Source organism: Haliotis rubra, unplaced genomic scaffold (genome assembly GCF_003918875.1).
Source record: "Haliotis rubra isolate DU_JTF1 unplaced genomic scaffold, ASM391887v1 Scf163, whole genome shotgun sequence".
In the NCBI taxonomy this organism is placed as follows: Eukaryota; Metazoa; Mollusca; class Gastropoda; order Lepetellida; family Haliotidae; genus Haliotis; species Haliotis rubra.
In genome coordinates, this window is record NW_025765592.1 from 1,431,811 (window position 1) to 1,444,020 (window position 12,210).

General features: G+C 43.4%; 1 protein-coding gene across 4 annotated transcripts in view; it reads left to right on the forward strand.

Moving 5' to 3' along the window:
* Positions 1-12,210, forward strand: part of LOC124271753 (uncharacterized protein C20orf96-like) — a 167,948-nt gene that overhangs the window by 79,204 nt on the left and 76,534 nt on the right. For all 4 annotated transcript variants that reach the window (XM_046706918.1, XM_046706920.1, XM_046706917.1 and 1 more), the window contains 3 exons: positions 1,344-1,402; positions 3,783-3,882; positions 4,252-4,351. In XM_046706918.1, the coding sequence (XP_046562874.1) occupies positions 1,344-1,402; positions 3,783-3,882; positions 4,252-4,351 (259 nt within the window). The remainder of the gene's footprint in view (positions 1-1,343; positions 1,403-3,782; positions 3,883-4,251; positions 4,352-12,210) is intronic.

Genomic DNA, 12,210 nt, shown 5'->3' on the forward strand with positions numbered 1-12,210 from the left:
CAAAGATTCAGGGTGTCACATTTTATCATAGACACAGATTCCTGAGCTCGCATTAATTTCGTACGCATTTTAGACTAGACCCTCGCACTCGCATTAAACTTGTGACGCATTAATTTCATGATTTACAGTACCTGTTTTCACATCCCAGCTCTAAAATCGTTTTAGGAAGATACAGAAGATGTATTGAATTTTCCAGTATTACTACTTTACATCTTTACATTTATCTGCAAATAATGTCTTTGAGAAGAAGAAAGTTTATGAAAATATTTGTCTCGCCATATATTTACATTTGTCTCTCGAACAGCTATATCCTTTTGGATGAGAAGAGTGATTCTTAGAGCTTTCAAGGCCACAGGACAAGACCCTCCTACAGTGTCGAATCCACATGATGTATTCTTAACATTTTAAGGAAACATTTTCAAGAAGGAACATTTTCTATGCATGCTTGCAAATCCATCTTTTTTTCCTTTTTCTCCAAAAAAGAAGGTGGTACCCCATATAGATATAAGGAAAATAGGATTTTCCTGAGGGGTTATATGAACAGTTCATGCAACCTTGTAGTTTTGAGACACTGTGAGAAAAACATGTACATGTTTTACATGTGCATTCCAATATGCTAGAGAATGATTGCCTGTCTGTTCCAAAATTTAAAAAATTGCCCTTGGTTTCAGGTGGTGTTAAAATAATGCGTACATTTGCTTTATCCTCACTGTTTTCTGACATGAATGAATTGACATACCCAAATGTTTACCAACTGCATTTCACTTTGAATCTACTTTGCATGCAAAAAATTACTTGTTCTTTTTCATGACATACTAACAGTGTCTCTCCACCATTTAGCCTCTTAACATTTTAAAGCTTAGGAGTCACACAAACCATATCCAGGGTGCTTTGACACATCAATCAGAATTATGCATTTTACTTACCAATCAGTGAACATCTTCTGAAATAGTTCTACTGAAATGTTGTTTTTGGTAACTTGTAATTTGCAGTAATGTTCATGTTCTGCCTCAAGTGTCAGGAGACACATAAGCTCACAACAGCAAAGTACCTTAAACCAGACAGAGAGCTTTACAGTATAGGTGACGCCTTTGATAAATATCGTAAATAAAGAACTATAAAGACATATGGGTACACTTCTTGAAACTACAGCTTCTATCTGGAGCTCAGAGTAGCTGTCTTTGTTGACATTTTCACTGATGACTTTTTATCCAGATGAGCTACATGCAGTTACACTAAACTTTTTAAATGTGATATTGAAGCTATTGTTATGTTCATGCGTCTTTTTTCAGTTGACATGTGTAACAGAGATATTGAAATGTACACTTTAATTTCTTTTGTAGTTGAGGTTACAGACACGGAGAAAGACTTTGCTGGAATACCAAAGAAGATACAAGGAGCTGTATCCTTGAATACCTTTGTCATATGTCTTCTAGACATCATTAGAACATAATTATATCATAAGTCATTTTAGAACTAGCCTATCACTAACTAGTATTAGTAATTGTTATGATTACATTTCTCTTTTATGTTACTGCCGTTAATTCTACCATCACACTATGAATATCTACAAAGTTCCCCTTCACTTTCAAAGTATTCTAAATCCTGTTGGTCAGTTGAAACCATGCTAAATCACAGTGTTTCGGTGTTGATAAATATGTTTTCCTGAACATCACTAAAGTTGGTGGAAGAAAAAGTATTTGTTTGCCAGGTTTATGTGAACTGTGAGTGAACAAAATACAGAATTATCTAGACGGCAAAATGATGTGTTAGAATTGTGTGGTTGTGTATGGTGTATGTGGCTAAGAGGTCTGGATTAGCAAAGAAAAGGGCATAACTATGCTGATATTGAATGAATCACCTGCACCTGACAAAAAAAAAGTACAATGGGTGTGTTTGGTTTTACGCCGCTTTTAGCAATATTCCAGCAATATGGTGGGGTACACCAGAAATGGCTTCACACATTGTGCCCATGTGGGGAATCGAACCTGGGTCTTCGGCGTGACGAGCCAACGCTTTAACCATTTGACTACCCCACTGCCCCCTTATGTACAATGAAGTGATGTTTAATATGTGACATCATTACTGGTAGCTGGTAGTGTATTTACTGATGTCAGTGAGAGGGAAGTTCAGAGTAATATTTTCGTTGATGCAGGGCTCACTTATACATATGTGCCAAGTAATCAGAATCATTCAGAAATCAACATGTTTCTATTTATGTTTCTCATTCTATCCTTGGGACTAAGTGTAACGACATATGAATGCTTTCCTCAGTGGACACAATTTTGCTCCCAAAATTTGCAATGATTATTGTATTATGCATATAATCATATAATCTTAATAAAGAATATAATGTCAATACATTAAACTAGGCCTATGAGGCACACGGGTAGGTTTCAGAGTGCAGGATTGGTTCCACTTGTGATCATCTCTTCCAAATTAATTTGAACAATTTGATTTAGTAACTTAGACAATTGGTAAATTAATTGTTGATAGTATGATGAATTGATTGTATGTATGGTAGGTGAGTGTCAAATATATGTCATGTGAAAGGCATGATGATTTTGTAAACACTGTTCAACATGGAGGTTCACTTCAGTGTTCTTTTGACCTTTCGGAAAGGTTTATAGGGTTATTAGATTTAGAGGGTGGGTGGGGGAGGGGTGTGTAGCCATTGGTCATTTGAATAAACAATTAGCTTGAAAATGGGGCATTGGTAAAATGACAAAATGGGTTTCTATATGGCATTTATAGTACTTATGCTTTGCCTAAGATATATGTTCATGGCATACCATTACAGACACTTTCCGTAAGAATGCAAAACTGTAAAGTGTATTGAAATGCTTGATGCCTTTTGAGTTATAAAAGGGTACTAGGACCTAATCTGATCTAGGCCTATTGAAATGCTTGATGCCTTTTGAGTTATAAAAGGGTACTAGGACCTAATCTGATCTAGGCCTACAATAAACAGTTACATAGCCTGTAGTTTGAAAAAAACTCTGTGAAAATTTTAATCTAGGCAAAGACGTATATACGTCTTTGATCTAGACAATTAGACCGGCAGACATGTTGAAAAATACAATTTGTTACAGGTTCATTCTATCTACTATCCATAGGTCCATCACTGAGTGGTGAAACTTTGGTCTGACAGACGTTACCAGAGTAAATATCATGTGAATCTGTACACATTTTGAATGGCGGCTTGTGGGAAACTTGTGTATGCATGAATAGTGCATGTGACAAGTTTTTATAACTTATATCCAGCAAGTTGGACCATCTTGCATCTTCACATGATTCTACGTGTTTCATGCAACAAATTGGATACAACAGTTATACTGTGTAAATGTCCTTTTACTTCCCAATATAACAGGCATCAAGTATATTCTATTTTGGGGGAAAGGAAGTGATATTTATTCTGCTTTGTGTATGTGCTGTATGTTTTGGGTGAACTATGCTGACTGCATTTGGATTAATCAGTAACTCTATGTGAAGCGAAACATCTGTTGAAAATCTTAGGATTTATAGTGTGAGTACCACCAGCACACAAAAATAATAGATATGATGTAATAGAAGTAGCATTCTTTAATGATACACAAGGAAGATAACTATTGTTTAATTTTCAAGTGGAAATATTGAATGGTTTGTATTGCTGTAAAGGCTTTCCTAAAGACGTAAAAAGTTTTCCATACATGTCAGTGAGGCTTAACAGAAATATTGCACAAGCCATTGAATAGTTATTGTTAGTCACAACTGATTTTCATGTCTTAACTCCTATTTCTCAGTCTTGACGAGAACATCAAGCTGAAATATGCCATTGATTCTGAAGAGATACACAGCCATGCCACTGTGAAGGCATTGTTGAGGAAGTATGAGAAGTACAGGGTAATTCATTATATTTGCCATCTATACTTTAATTTATTTTGTTACTGAAAGCCCTGCTGAAATTGTACAAAACAAGCGATGTTTAGTGTGTTTTGAACCATCAAGAGTTAGTTATGCTAAATTAGGATGACCTTCATATCACTCTGCATTATTTGCAGGATAGTTGCTGCATCCTCTGTCTGTACATCTGTCCATAATCATTTCAGTTCAAGCATAACTCTGAAAGCATTCAGTACGATTCCTTAAGCTTTGGCTGTCTCCCCTGTCTTGTGTGTCTTGTTAAGCTGATCTACAGAGCTGATCTATTTTGGATAGATAGCATGAAATGGTTTGATGTCTTGTGCCAAAATGTGTTTTTCCTCATTGCAGGGTGGTATGACAACATTGAGCACAAATTTTGTGAAGGAACTTGAGGATGCTTTGAGAGACCTGAAGGAAACTAAGACAAAGCTATCTGACAGTATTTCAGGTTAGTGCGATAAAACTTTTGCATTTTCAATGGAATATGACTTGACATGAAGTATAATTCTTATGAAGATGTCCGTCTAACCCTTGATTGCCTTATTTGCAGAAACTTGTGATTTGATTATATGATGGGTAAACCTAAGGGCACTAAGGATATCTCTTCCTCACCTTTGGGCACAAAGAACTGTGGTAAATGTGACAAATTGATGTCTCATCCCGATCCCAATGATCAATATTGTGCATGCATAGATTCTCTGTGTTCCTTTGTCACCAGATGTGATGCCTGCTCATCTTCATCATTTGCGGTCTGTTATGATAGTTAAGAAAAGGCAGGAAACAACCAGTGACACCTATTGTGATCACAGCTTATGTATTGGACAGACCAGCAGAGGCCCTGGTAAACTCAGGGGAGCTTGACATCCTCCCAGTCCATCAAGTTCTAAAATCAATTTGAATCCCCACACATGAGCTGAAGTTTGGTTAAATAAAAGGAGTTATCTGAAGCTCTCAAGCTGTTTGGAGATTTAATAAAGGGGTTATCATAGCAAGGAGAAGTGTTTGCGCTTCCTACAACTAAACGGCTTCTTCGAGATGCAAATTCAAGGCCAGAGCCATCAGTCATGATCACCTCAGCAGAAGAATACCCTGCTGACTAAGAATTTCTGAAGAGGAAGTCACCTCTGGACAGCACATTTCCATGTCACGACAACTTAGAGTGGCCCTTGCTGACAACATTGGACCTAAGTAAAAGTGCGAATTTCAGCCAGCTGGGCCCTGCTGCAGAAGTGTCGCCCCATGTTGCTTTCCGACCGAGAGAAACAAATCCTGGAGCAATCGGGACACACCTTCACGAGCAGCTACCAGATCCCCAAACAGTTCTCGAACTCTATTTGCTGTGCTGCGCCCACTAGAAGTAGAAGCGGCAAAATGGTCGCATTTCGTCTACATCTACCCACCCCACCAATTTCTGACCCTCGGCAAACTCCGAATCATTCATTCGCCGATGACTGCGATCCGGTCCCAGGACAGGCACAACCAATGCACCGACTGTCTCGCCACTCTATCGGAACTGCCTGCTCTCTTTGGACCGGACAACTCTACGTGCAAGTGCGGGCGCCATCGACCACTCGTCGACAGCAAGAAATGTGTTCTCTGGGAAAAGCGATAGACTACACCCAGGTGAGCTGATTTACCTGAGGTTCCCGGTTAGACCTGTATTAAGCTTCGACAGCCGTTTCAAGAAATATAGAGAACCTGTACGATGACAACGCTACTGTGCTTTTCTGGAGCATACGGTATGCACTCTCGCCAGCAAATTGGTGGACCGTTGTCCGTGTAAGGAGAAAGAGTCTTTGTATCTTCCCCGCAGCTATCGGGGAAGCAGAGGTACCACAAGGGGCAGGGGCAATATTTGGCATACCCCATTGCCCAACTATGGCGGACCAAGGATATGGAAGTAGCACCCCCTCCATGCAGCGTAACTTACCGAAAGTCGCCGCTAACGATCCCAGAAGGAGTCTACATAATGCAAAAGTTTGCTGTAGCGAGATACAAAGGGAAGAACCGGCTGTTAATTTGCTACTTGATCCCGACTGGGTAAAACGCGATTCCAGTTCACGGCTACTAAAGATACAGAAACTATTCGCCGCCGGTGGGAATAGAATCTTCTACGGTTGGTGCGGGAACGCTTTCTGGGTGCACGCCGGCAAAAATCTGCTACGTTGCCTATATCGGAAAAAGAAAGAGCGCTATAGAGAAGTAGAATTGCCGCTTCCCTGACCTTGGGCTTAGAATAGGTTCTATGGGTCCTGCGCACACAGGGTTAGGGAGAGTAGACCCTCAACAGCTTTCGTCCTAGTATTTTTGCAGATGCAGTCGCTGGCTGGGGGTTGCAAAGGCTAATGGAGTCGACACTTCAATCCAGGCCATTTCTGATTTCCAACTGCTTTTTCGCGGGAAATCGTGGCGTCGACGGCATACCCACTACATTATTTTCCCCAAAACGCTGCATACCACTCTCTACTCCATATGGAAGGGATCCCCACGCTTTGGTCTTTGGATGTTTCTTACCTTCTCTGCCGGTGTGGAGGCGTGCGGCGAAGGAGAAACTGGTTTGCTGTGCTTCCAGGTCTGTGTAATAATAACCTTCCAGAGAAAAGTAGCGGCTAGCTTAAAGGTAGGTCCACCTTGGGCTGTTTCTAGCATCTGCCGCACCTTCTGGATATCCAGACAGGGTACTCCTCTTGTTCCTCCCTCGACGCTTTCTATTTCCTCTTCCTCGCCGTCTCCTTGTCCAGCAATCGCACAAGATGTCGATACTCAACAAATTCGTGGTTTATACCTACCACGCAGCCGGCAACGATTCAAGTGGGTTTGGTTCCACACGAGCCGACATCGCTGCTGTTTGCTCACACGAGCCTCTAGCCTGCCCTGCCTTATTAGAAGTCCTGGATGGTGAGAAGAGTCGTCCCTCTGCAGCAGGCACTATGCTGCTGGTAGATACGGCTCGCTGGCTGGCAAATACGCCGCCGGGCAGATGTCTCCGAGAAGGGCGCAGATAGCGCGGCAGGCACCGCCAGCCTGTGCTGGGGTTGACGCCGATTTGGAGCTATCTCTCCAGTGGTGCTGGTAGACGGTTCCAGAGGCCGTATTCCATATTTTGCGTAGTCGATTGGAAACCGATGCCGAATCGTTCTCCCGCTTCTTGTGCTGGGACTTTTCCACGCATCTTGCTTAATCTTCCTCCACTTGGTAGCCGTGATAGTTGTCTTTTGGAGGCATTTGGTTGTACTATATATCTACAGTCGCAAAAAAATTGTCTATATGGGAAACTAGGGCACACTAGGTGCAGACTAGGCAAAACTAGGGCACACTCAGACAAACTTTCAGGGCACACTAGACAGAACTCAGAAGTTTGCTTGTCTTTGCCAAGCATTTGCTACATTTCTAAGCATTGCTTAGTATTTGCTAAGCATTGCTAAGCATTGCTAAGCATTTGCTAAGCATTCCGCTAAGCATTGCTAGGAGTTTCCTGGGGAGGATTGGGATTCCCTGGGAGGATTGGGATTCCTGGGAGAGGATTAGGGATGCATATAGACAAGTAGGAAGTATGGAGTATATATTCCCAGGAAAAACCAACCATGCCACCAAGAAGAGATTTTGTCTTCCGGAGAAAAGATCCAAGATATCACGCTCCCCTTTCGAGGTGCTCCCAGCAAGCCGAAAGTCAAAAGCGCCTCGCATTGGGTCCACGCGACTCTACGACATATGAGCGTAGAGCCCGCTGTAGAGCCTCAACAAAGCATCGGGCGATATTGCTGGCCAGCACAGCTATCGAACTGGGCCTAGCGCACCACCGGAGAGTGAAGCGCTGGCCCCTCAGCATTGTACACACATTGCCTGCCGCTTAGCGCTAACGCCTACCAATAGCAGCTTTGCTGCTCATGCCATCTTGCCCCTTAGCGAGCCGGCCTACCAGCAGCATATATTGCCTGCTGCAGAGTTTTATCATGCTCTCACCATCCAGGACTTCCACGACGCTTGGGAGGCTAGAGGCTCGTGTGGGAGCAAACAGCGGCGATGTCGGCTCGTGCGGAGCAAAACCACGTAATATCGCTAGTCGCTCTTCGCGGGAGCAAGCCACAAATTTGTTGGTCGACATCTTGTCGGGTAAAGGACAAGGACCTTAATGGAGAAGAGAAATAGAAAACGCCTGAGGAGGAATACAGCAGTTAGACCCGCCTGGATATCCAGAAGGTGCGGCAGATGCTAGAAACAGCCCAAAGGTGGACCTTACCTTTGCTAGCCGGCCGTTTTTCTCTGGAAGGTTGTGTACAAGACCTGGAAGCACAGCAAACCAGTTTCCTCTCCTTCGCACCCCCTCCACACACCGGGCAGAGAAGGTAGAAACATCCAAGACCAAACGTGGGGATCCCTTCCATATGGAGGTAGAGAGTGGCATGCAGCTTTGGGGAAAAAGTAATGTAGTAGGGTATACTTTCCGTTACCTACGATTTCCACGAAAAGCAGTTGGAATACTGAAAGCGGGCCCTGAACAAATGTACGACTCCATTCGCCTTGCAACCCCAGCCAGCGACTGCATCTGCAAAAATACTAGGCGAGCTGTTGGAGGGTCTACTCTCCTAGCCCTGTGGTGCAGGACCCATAGAACCTATTCTCGCCAAGGTCAGGAAGCGAGCAATTCTACTTCTCTATCGTCTTTCTTTCCGACATATAGGCGAGTAGCAGATTTTGCTGGCGTGCACAGAAACGGTTCCCCGCTTCAACCGTAGGTGGCGTTTCTATTCCACCGGGCGGCCCGAATCCGTTTCGTATCTTGTAGCCGTGGACTGGAATCGTTTCCCCAGTCGAGGATCGAAGTAACAACAACAGCCGGTTCTTCCCTTTGTATCTCGCTACAGCAAACTTTTGCACATGTAGACTCTCCTTCTGGGACGTTCGCGGCTTTTTGGTGTTCGCTGCATGGAGGGGGTGCTACTTCCATATCCTTGGGTCCGCCATAGTTGGGCAATGGGGTATGCCAAATATTGCCCGTCCCTGTGGTACCTCTGCTTCCCCGATAGCTGCCGGAAGATACAAGACTCTTTCTCCTTGCACGGACAACGGTCCACCAATTTGCTGGCGAGGAGTGCATACCGTATGCTCCAGAAAGCACAGGCGTTGTCGCATAAGGTTCTCTATATTTTGCGAAACAGCTGTCGACCACGATCTCTTCGGGAAACCTCGAGTGGGAGTCGCTCCTGGGTGAATTATTATGTAGTCTATCGGCTTTCTTTTCCCAGAGAACACATTTCTTGCTGTCGGCGAGTGGTCGATGGCGCCGCGACTTTGCACGTAGAGTTGTCGGGTCCAAAGAGAGCAGGCAGTTCCGATAGAGTGGCGAGACAGTCGGTGCATTGGTTGTGCCTGTCCTTGGGACCGGATCGCATGTCATCGGCTAGAATGATTGAGGAGTTTGCCGCCGAGGGTGAAATTGGTGGGGTGGGTAGATGTAGACGAAATCGACTATTTTGCCCGGCTTCTACTAGTGGGGTGAAAGCACAGCAAATAGAGTTCGAGAAACTGTTTGGGGATCTGGTAGCGTTAAGTAGAAGGTGTGTCCCGATTGCTCCAGGATTTGTTTCTCCTCGGTCGGAAAGCAACATGGGGCGACACTTCTGCAGCAGGGCCTCGAAGTCTTCGGATATGTCGGAGTTGTCGTCGTCTGGGGCTTGTCTATACCACCACCGGATTAGCCAGGTGTACACCAGCCGTTTGGATGACACCAGCCATAAGGGTGATAGAGATCACATGGTCTGTGTAGGTCACCAGATCTTCGATAAGTCAGCACAAGTCATGCTACAGGACTTTCTAGCCTTGCAACCTAATTTCAACCAAAGTGATCGTGGAAATGTAACAGCGGTATCACGTCAAGTTTGAACACAGACGAATACTTGTAAAGGGTTCAGGGATTTGTTCTCTTGGATGATGGATCAGGTGATAAAACCCTCGTCTCAGGGATGCAGGTAATCCACTGTCTAAACCACCAGTGGCAAGTGAGTGCTTCAAAGACTCCAATAAGTGCAGTGCTGTGATAAAGCAGACAGAGTTGAAATTGTTGCAGTCAAGAGTTGAAATTGTAGCAGTGACCAGGAAAAACAATGTTGGAGTACGTGAAACTCCAGATCTGGTCACATGCTCTAGAAACAATAGCAATTCAACCACTGGCCAAGCCGTGGCTGGACCAGGAGTCTGAAGAAAAATAAAACCCCATGCAGGCTTACATAACTTAACCTAAGGATTAGTAGAGTGCAGTGTCAATTTAAAGGGTTGTTATATTGCTTAACTAAATCATATACTTAGGTTTAAGATACACAATATTTACATTCTGCTACAGAAATATCAGCCAAGCCACATGGACAACACCAAATGTAGAGGTTCTTTACACCATAGACTGGCTATAAGTACGGGACGCAAGTTCAGCTTGGACTGTAACCTTTCAGATACTGCTATCTCGTCTTATGACATGGTGGTTCAGGGGCGTTCCAGAGGAGTCCAACTGGAGTTTAAATCATTGGATCTAGCAGTGGAAGCTTTGGATCTCAATGGATAAGATCTCTGCTCTGAAAGTCCTCTTCACAAATGCCATGCTGCCGTTGTCGGATCAGGAGGAATTTGTGGCAGAGATTCAGCGTCCAGAATCTCCATTGGTCAAGACTAGACATAAGCGCAAACTACTGCAGTCATCTTTTCAAGACTAAAGATTAGCTCCTTGAAATACCTGGATTGTCTAGGTCATTTAGCACTGCAAGGGAAGGACTCATATACAACGAACAACAGAGATTTGCCATTATCATCTCCCTAACTAGACAAAGGCTTCCAGTGATTCACAATTAGCAAGGTTCCAGAGATTCCGATGAGTCCATACATGGTGCGAAATGACAACCATGGCCAGGGGAGTTCTTAGAATAATTGCTTATTCTTTGATGATAATTCTGAAATAATCAGAAAGGACAGTAAACACTCTGATGAAATAATAAATTCACAGATTCAACTGTTATGCTCATTTACAATGGACCAAGCCCACTTATAATGATATGCATGATCTCTGCACTGTAGACCGCCTCCATGGTGTAGTTGTTAGAGCGTCCGCCCCGGAGAGTGGAAGGTTGCAGGTTCGATCCCCGACCGCATCATACCAAAAGACGTTAAAATATGGTACTTGTTGGTCCCTGCCTGGCGCTCGGCATTATTGGGTACAACAAGGACTGGTCGGCTCGGAGTCAGTATAATGTGTCTGAGTGGGGTATTCATGCTTCACTGCAGCATGATATCTCAGTGGGCTAGCACTATAAAACCAGCTTAAGTCTGGGCTAGTACAAGCAGCCACACATACACATACACACACATGCACGTCGTCATATGAGCGAAATATTCTCAAGAACAACGTAAAACCCGATTTCACCTCACCTCTGCACTGTAACTGTAAACAGGAACTACAGTGCTTCACAAAATACAAAATAACTCTACATTAACTAGAAATTGTTCAACTACAGGCAAATATATTTTGGTCGCACCCTTCTACAAGGCGATTAGTTAGTTTGTAATTCTAACAATTCTCGACAAAAACAATCCTCTGGCTTTACCTGTTGGTACATCCAGACTATCACCATAGAAATCTCTCCTAGCCTAAAGTTATCTCAAGAGGATTATACATCCACTCGTTCCCTCTATGATATTAAGTGGAAGATGTTTGAGACCTACAGCTTCAGTGCATTTTGTGGCTGAATACCTACAGCATCTTGGCATTTCAAGGAAACTAAAGGATTCTACTCCTTGTGCTTTTCTTTCAGCCATCAATTTACAGCCACAGATAACAGTCCCTGAACTAGAATTGCTTCTTGGGTCTTACAAGCTGGCTGACCAGTTTGACAAATTTCAATCTCAAACTTGTATCTGTGGTTGTTTGTCATCTTGCATCAGCAGACTATGAACCATTAAAAGAGAAAGGTTTTGAATATGTTACACTCAAGAGCTCTTGCTCTTGCTACTCTCTCTCTTCCCAGTCTGGGCTCTGGAAGTCTGACATGGCCTTTGCATCACACATCCTACATTGCTTATCAGTGGTTGCATTGGGCACTCATCAATGCAGATAAGGCCATGTCATGGATTTGATATGGTATTTTGTATTTAAAGAAAAAGACTGTATCAATCCATTTTTTCATCAGTTCATCTGTTACTAGCCAAATCTGTGTTAACGGTTTCAACATTGGACTGGAGATGTTTATTATTTGCATTTTACTCGCTAACCTCTACTCTCATGAGCATTCACGTTAGAATGGGTATCTGGATGCAGCAATTCCC